Consider the following 13,242-nt stretch of genomic DNA (forward strand, 5'->3'; position numbering starts at 1 on the left):
TCTTACATAGAAATTGAACACTTTAAAATGAGCCAACATTGTGACTACAGGAGGATATTTGGAAACATGCTGAAAATCGTAATTAACGGTTAAATACTTCAAATACAATATTTCGGATAGCAGAGGTTGCCAGTGATCTGTATGTATGAATACTAATTCCTTCCTGGGACTTTCGTTCTTGTCGGAATTTTAAGATAATATCCAGAAGATCAACAATGCAGAAGGTATTTTTCTTTCCCACTTTCGTTTTAATATTAAAAAAGAAATAATAATAGAAAAAGATGGATAGAGCGTCTGCCGTGTAAGCAGGAGATCCCGGGTTCAAGTCCCGGTCGGGGCACACGTTTTCAACTGACCCTATTGATGTATATCAACGCCTGTCGGCAGCGTAGGGTCTTGATTTAATTATCCTTTCATTCTAGAGCACTGCATGGTCACCTATGTATATCTGTTCTTTCGGACAGTCCGAAAGAACAGATACCATTTTCATATATTGGTAGAACAAATCTTACACAATAACTGTCGCTAATGACCTCCGTTATGGAGGCTGGTTAAGGAGAAGTGGATGAGGAAATGGGACTGTCGTTGTCAAGAGATCACATTAAGAAGATGCACGCTCTCAACTGGTTGTACAACAAGTTTTATTATCATAAATAGTGGATGACAGGCTGAAGCGGCGCTGGTGTGGGGGCGTGGAGGCAGCGGCGGCGCTCTTGACGAAGACTCGCGGCCCGGAGCTGTCGGCCAGCCGACCCTCTCGGTTTGTACGCTGCCGGCCACGCCGTGCTGGTGGCGGTGACTGATGGGGGATGGGGGATGGGAGGCGGGAGGTGGGAGGCCTACTCCAGCAGCAGGTCCTTGTACGGCACCCTCTGGTAGATCCTGTTCACGATCTCCTTGAAGGTCGCGCCGAAGGCCTCCTCCACAGCGGGCTGCAGCTCCTTCAGGATCTCCTGCCAGTTCTCGTTCAGGAACTTGTTCATGTTGTCCCCTGCCAGAGAGAAAGACAGACACGTTATCAATTACTGTAAAAATTATTCAGGGAGCTACAGCAACCAGTTTCGAAGTATTTCAGAAAAAACATTCTTGGCTGCGAAATTACTTAATGTCAAGAACGAGCTTCAGCATTTTGGGGTTTCATCAGATTTATAAAAGTAGCTGGATATAAAACCCATAGTCATAAAAACGTATGAAATGAAGATTGGCGTTGAAGATACCAGCTGGCTTCACCACAGTAGAACAAGAGAGAGCCACTCTTACCAAATAAAGCCGGTATGAGGCGCACGCAGATCAATGTCCCTTTGGCTCGTACACAATGAGTATTTGTGTGCAAGCCAAAGGGACATTGTGCTGCGTGCTGCGTTTAGCTCATCTCCCATTTATTTTGTAAGTGTGACCGTACATTGTACTACTGTGGTGGCGTCAGCTGGAATGTTTAAGGTATACCTCGTATTTTATACGCCATTATGACGGATGGCTTATATATCCAGCTACTGTTGCGTCCATTTCCCATTTTATGTAGCTTTATGACGGATGTGTTTTATATTCAGCTACTTTTCCACATTCTGATGATGCCCCAAAAGGGTCATACGCGACTTTGATATTAAATAATTTCTCAACCAAGAATGTTTTTATTCTGAAATTATTAATTACTTTTTATTTGCAGTTAATTTCCCTATTGATTATGCTAAAGTCAGTTACTGTGTCGGCTACAATAAATAGTGGGAAGTACTCGAAAATATACAACCAGATGGTCTCGTTTACCTCTAACGGAATTTATAGTCTGATCACGAAGCCTCAGCGAACACCCTATGTGGAGCGATTAAATGGGTCAAAATTCAGAAAGGAGTACGCCAAGGCTGTATATTGTCACCCTTTTGTTCTCCGGTTCAAATGGTTCAAATGGCTCTGAGCACTATGGGACTCAACTGCTGAGGTCATTAGTCCCCTAGAACTTAGAACTAGTTAAACCTAACTAACCTAAGGACATCACAAACATCCATGCCCGAGGCAGGATTCGAACCTGCGACCGTAGCGGTCTTGCGGTTCCAGACTGCAGCGCCTTTAACCGCACGGCCACTTCGGCCGGCGCTGTTCTCCGGTGTCTGCAAGAATCATTGCCGTATTGCAATAAGAGGTGCAAGATTCTTGGAACTATCTGTCGCATGATGCTATTCGGCATCTTTATGATCGTCTACGTGCGAAAATTTACGACTGTGTTGCCGCCATAGAGGGAAGAGGCAGAGAGTAAACTGTGTATTACTGATACTCTTTAGGCATCGATTACTGCGACGGGTAAAATAAATACATGTAAATGTCGTGTGGCTATGGCCTCATGTCGGGTAGACCGTTCGCCGGGTGCAAGTATTTCGATTTGACGCCACTTCGGCGACTTGCACGTCGATGGGGGATGATATGATGATGATTAGGACAACACAACACCCAGTCCCTAAGAGGAGAAAATCTCCGACCCAAGGAGAGGGGGCGAGCGGTGAATGTGACTGTTTGAAATCAGGTCGTATTATTTTAACTGTCCATGACGTTCTATGTTTGAACTTCTGTATCATTCACCAAGCAATTGTAGTTTTTTCACTTTTTAAGATATTACATTTTTGAAATGTGTGTGTGGGTGCAACCAAAAACAAATAAATAAAAAGAACTTAACTTGAATACTGTTGAAGAAAAGAAAACCTAGCATCACAGCACTTCTAGATCTACAGGAAGCTTTTGACAATGTTGACTGGAACACACTCTTTCAAATTCTGAAGACAGCAAAGATAAACTACAAGGAGCATAAGATTGCCCAGAAATCAGACTGTAGTCATAAGAAACGAGGGACCTGAAAGAGAAGCAGTACTTGAGAAATGAGTATGACAGGCTTGTGGCATATGCTCCATGTTGTTCAGTCCGTACTTTGACCAAGCAGTAAAGGAAAACAAGGAGAAATTTAGAAAGGGAATTACAGTTCGGACAGAATAAATAAATACTTTCTGGTTTGCTTTTTGCTGATGACACCGTAATTCTCTCAAAGACGGCAAAAAGTTTGGAACAGTAGTTGACCGAAACAAATAGTGTCTTCAAAACAAGTCAAAAGTTGAACATCAACAACAGTAAAGCAATCGCAATGGGATGTAGTCGAGTTAAATCAGGCGATGCTGAGGGAATAACATTAGTAGTAGATGAGCTTTGCAGTTTCAGCAGCAAAGTGCTAATGATGGCCAACTCAGAGAGGACGTAAAAATGAGGACAGGAAACAGCAAGAAAGGTAGTTCCGGAAAAAAAGCCTCTGAGCTCGTTATTGTTTTCTTACAACCTTTTCGCTTAGAGAATTTTCCGAAGTTTTGTTTATCAAGATACTCGGGACGTTCATCTGAGGACGACGGAACTCACCCAGGGCCTTGTCGCCGTTGAAGAGGTTCTCGAAGTCCATGTGCAGGCGCTGCGGCTGCAGCGAGAATCCGAAGCTGAGGACGCGGCCGTACGTCTGCCCGTCCTTCACGACCTTCTCAGCGCGGATCTTCGCCGTCGTCGTCAGGTCGGCTGCAACACAGCACGACACCGCTACTTATTCCTACGTTCTCTCCCCTCCACAAAAAGCTCTCCTCACTTTCCTAAGCAGAAATTTCTACAGACTACACGGTTACAAAAAGCACTCCGTCTTCAGGCCACGAGTGGCCTACGGGACCATCCGACCGCCGTGTCATCCTCAGTGGAGGATGCGGATAGGAGGGGCGTGGGGTCACACCGCTCTCCCGGTCGTTATGATGGTATTCTTGACCGAAGCCACTACTATTCGGTCGAGTAGCTGCCCAATTGGCACCAAGAGGCTGAGTGCACCCCGAAAAACGGCAACAGCGCATGGTGGCCCGGATGGTCACCCATGCAAGGCCCGACCACGCCCGACAGCGCTTAACTTCGGTGATCTCACGGGAATCGGTGTAGCCACTGCGGCAGGGACGTTCCAGCACGGCTATCAAAACAAAAGGGAATTTATATTTCGCTCTTCTGACTACGAAAAATCTAGGGAATGGTTCACAGGTGTGGAATATCCCTTCAAAAACCGAAACTGGTGGATAAACAGAAATTTAAGGTCAAGCAGTACGAGATGAAAGAGGGATAAATCTGTGAGGCTACGTTACTAACATGGCAGCCATTTTGGAAGCGGCCATCTTGGATGCAACTCGTAATTTTCAAATGGAAAGGGAATCACTTGACATGTCATAGCCGACAGTAAATTTAATGGCGTTAACAGCAAGCTGGCGCAGTTGCCCACCAAAACATTTTCTGCGATTACTCTCCGTCCTCGCACAATACTCGCTACTTTGGAACGTGATTGTCAGTCCAGTGACCAAGATTGTTCCCGTTACGGTCGGGTCTGCGTAGGAGTGCGTGTGTGTGTGTGGGGGGGGGGGGGGGCGTGCGAGGGTGGAAGTGGTGGTGTCATGATGTCAAGAAAGCCATTCGGCCGTCAGCTGGCCATTGACTATACCAAAACCAGTATAACAAGGCCGAGACCTTAAAGAAACGGGACAAGTTAAAAACGAAGAAGGGGAGTCAGGCAATAGTAAAAATGGAATCATTCTTACTGCAACTGTCAACAATTTACGTCGATTGTTCCACGGTTAACTGCGCAGTTAAATAAAACATTATTCCTCATCACAGGAAGCGTATATTAAGATTTTTAAAAATATTTTTTTTCGTTTAGCTTTTAATTAATATACAGCGTATTTGGTTCAATTAGTAACGGTCTGAATAATTTTAAGATGATAACAATCGACAGCTGTAGTTCACCAAAAGGAATTTTATGTAAAATCTTCTACATGTACATCTATACCCCGCTAACCGTATTAAGATGTGTGGCAGAGAGTATTTCTGGCGCCAGTTATAGCTTTCTCTTGTCTTTGATTCACGTATGATGCGATGGGGACGAGTGTCGTTAAGCCTCTATTGTCGTCTTCAGACCGAAGACTAATTTGAATCAGCTCTTCATGCTACTCCATCCTGTGCAAGTGAGCCTCTTCAACTCCAAATAACTACTGCAACATACATCGTTCTGAATCTGCTTACTGTATTCATCTTTTCGTCATCCTCTACGATTTTTATACCCTCCCCCCGCCCCCCAACAGTTTCCTCCAATTCTAAATTGCTGATTCCTTGTTGTCTCGGGAAGTGTCACACCAATCGATCCCGGATTCTAGTCAGGTTGTGCCACATGTTTCTTCCCTCCTCCCCCCGATGCTATTCAGTACCTCATCATTACTCATTACTTACGTAATCTACCCATCTAATCTCCAGTATTCTTCCGTAGCACCACGTTTGAAAAGCTTCTTTCGTCTTCTTCCCTAAACAGTATATTATCGGTCATGTTCCACTTCCATACATGGCCACACTCCTTGCATACACCTTCGGAAAAGGCTTCCTAACATTTGAATCCATATTCGATGTTAACAAATTTCTCTTCTTCCGAAACGCTTTTCTTCCTATTGGCAGTCTACACTTTATATCCTCTATACTTCGGTTATCATCACGTATTTCGCTGCCCAAGTGGCAAAATTCATAAACTATTTCAAGTATTTCGTTTCCTAACCTAATTCCCTCACCATCACCTGATTTAATTCCACTACATTCTGTTATCCTTGTTTTGATTTTGTTGATGTTCATCTTATATGCTCCTCTCAAGACATTTTCCATTCCGTTCAGTTGCTCTTACAAGTCCTCTGCTGTCTCCAATAGAATTACATTATCATCGTCAGACGTTAAAGCTTTTATTTCTACTCCATGAACTTTATTCCCTACTCCAAAGGTTTCTTTGCTTTCTTTCCCTGATAGCCTTTCGCTCCCTGCGGGCTTCAGAATTTTAAATAAGGTATTTCAGTGAAGACTGACAAAAGGTTTCTGTAAGTCTACAAAGGCTAGAAACGTAGATCTGCATTTGCTACCTTCTGAGATATATCGTACGATCTGTATTGCCTCTTGTGTTCCGACATTTCTTCGCAATTCAAAGCAATCTTCCCCGAGGTCGGCATCTACCTGTTTTTCTATTATTCTGTAAAGCATTTTTGTTAGTTTTTTGCAACCATGCCCTATTAAACTACGACTCCAAATGAACTCTTATTTTTATGATTATCTGGTCGGAGACATTCGCGAGACGAGTGTTGGAGGAAGTGATACGTTTCCCGACTGTTTCCCAAATGTACGCTCTCGGAATTTCAACAGTAAACATTTCTGTGACTCACAATGTTTCTCTTGTAACGTCTGCCACTGAGGCTTATTTAGCATCAGCGTAACGCCCTCGCGACGGAAAGCCCCGCCCTTCGTTGGGTCTTCTCTGTCTCGTCTATTAATCCAGCCCGGTAAGAGTCGTATACTGATGAACAATACTCAAAGAGCTACAAAAAATGCTGTTGGAAGAACGTCCGAAACTGAGCATTGTACTAGAGGTTGAAAATACCGCTTCAGTTGTAAATTTCTTTTATTACCACGACCGGTTTCGGGCTCTCGTAAGCCCATCCTCAGGTGTCGCAGCTGTGCTGTGGCCACCGAGCGCCGTGTTGGACGTGTACCAGGCGCGCTGTTGAATAAGTGTTTTGTAAGCCACTTCTATTGTGATTGAATTTAATTTCCTTAGGAGCCTTAAGATTCTGCCAACGAATCTCCGGGTCGCACTGTTTCTTTCCTACAATTGGTTTCATTTGAGCTTTCAATTTTAGGTTGTTCCGGACGGTTACTGCAAGGTGTTTTACTGTATTCAGTGAGTTGTGTGCATTAACAAAACCAACAGTAACAGATCTACTCTCCTATTCACGCGCAGTTCGCTACATTTATCTACGGGAAAGGGAAAAAAATACAGTGTAGTGAGGCTTTTTTCTTTCAAGAAAATAATTTAAAAGTCGGTATTATGTAGGTTTTTAGCAGGTTGGGAACTGGAACCTTTATATGGATATTTACTGGTCGCCATTCGTCTTCCAAAATGTTAAAAATACTGGACGCCCTCAAATCTAGCTCTCCCTCCCCTTCCTCTCCCCGCTCCTCCCTACAATCTTTCGTATGGGCACTCTTGATGAAAACCGTTAATCAGAGATATTGCGGGTGGACAAAAACATGCAGACGCTACAAACTACACATTACCATGCCTAATACGATGTAGGAAACCGTTGGCATTCAAAGCAGCTTCAAGCCGTCTCGAATTGGATGAATACAAGCCCTGTATGATTGTGAAGGGTATTTTATACCATTCTTTCTGCAATATACTGGCAAGTTCAAGCAACGATGATCAGGGTAGATAGCGATCGCACGCACTTCTCTCCAAAGTACATTACAAAGGCCCAGTAGTATTGAAATCTGGCGACTGTGGTGTCCATCGTAGATACGACATTTCATCTTCGTGCTAACAAAACCAGACCTAGACGATGCGAGCTGTGTGGAAAGGGTCCCCGTTTTCTTGGAACGCAGCGTCGCCACTGGGGAACAAACATTGTACTTTGGGACGGATCCGGTCACCCAAAATGGTCACATAAACCTTGACAGTAATGCGGCCTTCAAAAGTATCCATATGTCCCATGATACTCCACAACACGGCTGCCCAAATCATCACCGAACCCTCGCCACGTTTCAGTCTTGGGACACAAACTCGCTCGGTCAGAGGTTAGAAACTGATTAAGGCAAGACTCATCCGACCAAATGAGATTATTCCATTGCTCTATAGCCTATATTTTATGGGTTCGGCACCACGTTTTTCTGTTACGAGCATTTGCGCCACTGATGAGTGATTTTGGAATTCTGCCTTGTCCTGTAATTCCCTGCTTATGGTGCTCAGAGCCGACAGGACTCGCGAGTGCGACATTCACTTTTACATCAACTTTTGCAGCTGTCGCCCTTTTATTTTTCATGACAATCTTCTTCAATGATCTCAAATGGAATGATCAGATTACACAAGTAACGGGTAAGGCGAACCCTAGATTGCGGTTTATTGGTAGAATCCTGAAGCGATGCAGTCCTTCGACAAAGGAAATAGCTTACCAGTCAATTCGTGACTGGTACATTTAGCCATCGCGAGAGCGTTACAAATATCATAGGAAGTTTGAAGTGGGACACACTTGCAGATACACGACGCGCTAAACAGGAGGGGCTGCTCACTAAATTTCGAAATCTAATCTTCACCGAGGATGTAGAGCATATATTATTACCACCAACTTTCAAATCGCGTAATGATCATCATTCAAAGATAAGGGAAATAAGATCTCGTACTGAGGCGTTCAGACAGTCGTTTTTCCCTCGCGCGTTCCGCGAGTGGAACAGAGAGGGGGAAATATGACTTAGGCGCGAATTGTGCCCTCCGCCACACACCGCTTGGTGGATAGCGGAGTATATATGTAGATGTAGATGTAGAATGACCATCTGCCATGGTCAGTCAACAAACATTTTAGTCCGCGTTGTACTTAGAGCATGATGTTTTTCCGCTTTCCCTGTATGCGGTATAAGTTTTTTCGATACGGTGCGTCTAGAAACAACGAACACTTCAGCTCCCTTGGTTACGGAAGCTTCTACCATACAAGCACCAGCAATTTGCCCACTTTCGGATGTACTGAACTCCGACGTAGTGCATTCACAACTACACAGATCGCTGTTCTGAGTACCACTGACACCTGCAACGTATTGGGGGGGGGGGGGGGGGGGAGGGGCACTTCACAGCTACCATTCGAAGTCAGATACAATTGCGTAACCTGCAGGCTTGGCTAGGGTCAGCATTTGTTGCTGAAGCATGCATTTCTCGGTATCTTTCCATACTTTTACTCAATCACTGTACTTCATGCAAGGAGTAAAACAGTTCGCATCCGTAGTGAAAAACGTCTTCGAGCTGAGTTATTGAAATTTACCGGGGCGTGCTGAAAAGTAATGCCTCTGATTCTTTTATATGAAGACTTTTAAAGCTTTTTAAATAAAATAAACTTTATTTTCGTTCTACGTGTTTATTCTTCTTGTCTATATATTTATATCTCAACTAAGCCACCCTGGGGTAGAACATATATCTCCCAGCGACAGACCAACTTGTTGATAGCGTCATTGTAGAATGTTTGACTCTGTTGACGGAGCCACAACCTCACCTCTGCTTGGACCGCTTCATCACTATCAAAGTGAGGTCATCGAAGGTGTTCTTTGTTTTGGAAACTGATGAAAATCGGTCGAGGCAAGTCGGGATTGTATGAGGGATGATGCATGGCAGTAAACCCAAGGAGTCAGATTGTTGCTGATGACGCAGCGCTTGTGTGCGGTCCAGCGTTGTTATGCTGAAAAAGGGTGCTCCGTGTGTGGATGAACTCTTCGAATTTTCAACTCGGTTACAGACGTTCTTATCCCCCGTATCGACATGGTTACGTTACAAACCGCCATGGTACATGCTACAATTAACAGCGCTCCAGCGGCAGAGGACTGCAAATATGTAGACATGGAGGATAAAGTCATTGAGCATTAGTAATGTTTGTTTTACGCTGAAGCGCCAAAGAAACTGCTGTAGCGATGCGTATTCGAGTACAGAGTTATGTGAACGGGCAGAATACGGCATTGTGTTCGGCAACGTCTATATAAGACAACAAATGTCTGGAGCAGTTGTTAGATCGGTTACTGCTGCTACAATGGCAGGTTATCAACATTTAAGTGAGTTTAAAGTGGTGTTATAGTGGGCGCACGAGCGATGGGACACAGCATCTGCGAGGTAGCTATGAAGTGAGGATTTTCCCGTATGACAATTTCACAAGTGTACCGTGAAATGTCAGGAATCCGGTAAAAAAATCAAATCCCCGACACCGCTCCTGCAGGAAAAAGATCCTGCAACAGCGGGACCAACGATGACTGAAGAGAATAGTTCAACGTGACAAAAGGCAACTCCTCCGAAAATTGCTTCAGATTTCAATGCTGGGTCATCAACAAGTGTCAGCGTGCGAACCATTCAACGAAACATCATCGATATGGGCTTTCAGAGCCGAAAACCCACTCCTGTGCCTTTGATAACTGCACGACACAAACCTTTGCGCCTCGCCTGGGCCTGTCAACACCGACAGTGGACTGTTGATGACTGCAAACATGTTCCCTAGTCGGACGAGTCTCGTTTCAAATTGTATCAACCGGATGGACGTGTACGGGTATGGAGACAACCTCATGAATCCATGGACACTGCATGTCAGCAGGGAACTGTTCAAGCTAGTGGAGGCTCTGTAATGGTGTGGACCGAGTACAGTTGGAGGGATATGGGACCTCTGATACGTCGAGATACGACTCTGACAGGTGACACGTACCTAAGATTCCGTCTGATCATCTGCATCCATTCATGTCCATTGTACATTCCGACGCACTTGGATAATTCCAGCAGGACAATGCGGCACCCCACACGTCCAGAATTGCTACAGAGAGGCTCCAAGAACACTCTTCTGAGTTTAAACACTTCCGCTGGCCACCCAGTTCCGCAGACATGAACGTTATAGAGAATATCTGGGATGACTTGCAACATGCTGTTCAGAAGAGATCTCCACCCCCTCGTACTCTTACGGATTTATGGACAGCCCTGTAGGATTCACTGTTTCAGTTCGCTCCAGCACTACTTCAGACATTAGTCGAGTCCATGGCACGTCGTGTTGCCGCACTTCTGCATGCTTGCGGGCGCTACACGATATTAGGCAAGTGTACCAGTTTCTTTGGGGCTTCAGCCTATTTAAGAAGCTTTAAGAGTTTACACATTCAAAATTCGGAGGCATTATTTTTCAGCACTCCCTCGTGAAATCAATGAATAATGTGAATTGCCGTTTTTTTCTCAACTAATAGTAAGGAAATGACAATAAAATAAAGAAAAATGACTATGAATACATTGTACCTGGGCAGCAGGTCAAAGTGGCCCACCTCGGTGTGCCTTCTCGAGTATTGGTGAGAGGACTAAAATGTTTTCACGCTACACAGATACAGAAAGGCAGCAGGACTCACCGAACGTGAGGTTGCAGCGGCCCTCCCCCGTGATGGGCAGCACGAGCACCTTGCCGTCGATGCGGTACTGGCCCAGCAGACTGACGGGGCCGGGAAAGCGCGTCTGCATGTCCAGCGACAGCGTCTTCGTGTCGAACCTGCGGCAGAAGGCTCGCTCTGCAGCTCCACAACACATCAGTTGCTTACATACCTACACGTTCGGCTGAACTCCAAACGCCCTCTCTCAAAGCAGAATGCCCAGCTTAACCCTGGCAATACGAAGGCATTTTCCATAACGCTCATTATTGGGGTGGAGCAGTATTTTACGACCATCCTAAAATTTTTTTAAAGAATTCGTTTGTTGTCGTTGGATTATATTGAGAACACATTTTTTTAAAAGAGGTATTGATGTGTAAGTAGGGTCCAGAACTTGAAAGTGCCTTTTAGAACACTCTTAGCACTATCAATAATCTTTCACAAACATGTAATACCGATTTTATGACCACCACAACATAATTTTAAAAATCCAAATTTCGTTCATTGTTCTTCACTATCACTCTCAACATATTTTTTACATGGATATTAATGTGTAAGTAAGGCACCGAACCTGGGAATATCGATTACGACGTTCAATGGGGAAAGTGGCATCTACTACTGAGACAGATTTTTGGAGTGATTTAAAGCACACATGGAATCTGGTAGAGGAATTAAATAAAAATAACAATTTTTTTCCAAATTTTAAAATGTAGTGTAAAGGAACAGATAGTGTGCTCCATGTGTGGTGCAGGCTATGTCGAGACGGTCTTAGAGTACGGCCAAGCAGATGGAAACGGTCGAGAGGCAAAACAAGTAGCCTTACAGACACGAACCACATCACACAACATTTCAAGTCCTTCTGGGGCATTTGTGTGATCATCGGTCCTTTCAGAGAGACGGGCCTTGCAGGGAGGCGGCGGACTCTGCCTACATCAGATTTGAAGGATCGCGTTCTGCGTAACGACCGTTTCCATGTGTTTGGCCGCACACAAACACCCTCTAGGCTTGTTTCCGACGTCACATGGTCAGCAACATACAAGGAACATACGGCGGACAATGGAACTTTCATCCCTCAGTGCCATCTACAGTGGCTACGATTCATGTCAGGAGACATGTTCATGGGACCTTATATCTCCATTTCCAGTCAGAAATCCTTTCCTACAGTTCGTCCGTATTATTAATGTACACCGTGTATTTTCAAAAGATGGGCATAAATTACCCCTTCCCCCTTCTTCCCTGGTATTGCGAGTGTTCAGCAGGTCATTTTTCGCCCAGCACGAGGTTATGCTCCTACATATCTTTTAAATAATGTCATCTTGCTTTCAGCTATTACAGTTTTATTTTACAACTGCAGTTTAGACACTAACACCCAACCCTTCAGTTGTCAGACGCTCGGATCGGTACCAAACGTTGTATGCCGATAGAGTATCAACCAAAACTCCGATTTAGTTCGTACTATGTGGTGTCGTCCGGCAGAACGGGCATAAACGTTCATTAATGGTGATACCAGAACTGCGGAGCGCAGGAAAAGCATAACTGAGAGTAAGTAATATGTATAGCCTCAGTGTGGAAGTTGTCAGAGCGATAGATCGTTTTACCTATGGTCGTAAGTTCATACTCCAATTATGACAATTTATTATTGTATTATGTGTGAAAGTATTAGCACGTGTGAGGCAATTCTTTCCTTATTCTACAGCTCCAATTGCTTATAGTATGTGATCAAAAGTATCCGGACACCTCCAAAAACTTTTTCGTATTAGGTGCATTGTACTGCCACTTACTGCGAGATACTCCACATCACCGACCTCAGTAGCCATTAGACATCGTGAGAGAGCAGAAGGGGCGCTCCGCGGAACTCACGGACTTCGAAAGTGGTCACTTGTGTCGTACGTCTGTACTCGAGATTTATACACTCCTAAACATCCCTAGGTTCACTGTGATAGTGAAGTGGAAACGTGAGGGAACACGTACAGCACAAAAACGTACAGGCCGACCTCGGCTGTTGACCGACAAGGATAATCGACAATTGAAGAGGGCTAGAACATCACACAGGAATTCCAAACTGCATCAGGATCCACTGCAAGTACTATGACAATTAGGCGGGAGGTGAGAAAACTTTGACTTTATGGTCGAGCGGCTGCTCACAAGCCACACATTACGTCGGTAACTGCCAAACGACGCTTCGCTTGATGTGAGGAGCGTAAACATTGGACGATTTAACAGTGGAAAAATATTGTGTGGAGTAACGAATCACGG

At 44.6% G+C, this 13,242-nt stretch overlaps 1 protein-coding gene across 1 annotated transcript in view; it reads right to left on the reverse strand.

Annotated features, from left to right (window-relative positions):
- Window positions 1–662: 662 nt before the first annotated feature.
- Window positions 663–13,242, reverse strand: part of LOC124545355 (protein takeout-like) — a 31,302-nt gene continuing 18,722 nt past the window's right edge. Inside the window, exons 4-6 of the mRNA XM_047124258.1 lie at window positions 10,972–11,108; window positions 3,391–3,540; window positions 663–991 (exon numbers count right to left, since the gene is read on the reverse strand). Coding sequence (XP_046980214.1) covers window positions 840–991; window positions 3,391–3,540; window positions 10,972–11,108 — 439 coding nt within the window. The 3' untranslated portion in view covers window positions 663–839. The remainder of the gene's footprint in view (window positions 992–3,390; window positions 3,541–10,971; window positions 11,109–13,242) is intronic.

This window comes from Schistocerca americana, chromosome 8 (genome assembly GCF_021461395.2).
Source record: "Schistocerca americana isolate TAMUIC-IGC-003095 chromosome 8, iqSchAmer2.1, whole genome shotgun sequence".
Lineage (NCBI taxonomy): Eukaryota > Metazoa > Arthropoda > Insecta > Orthoptera > Acrididae > Schistocerca > Schistocerca americana.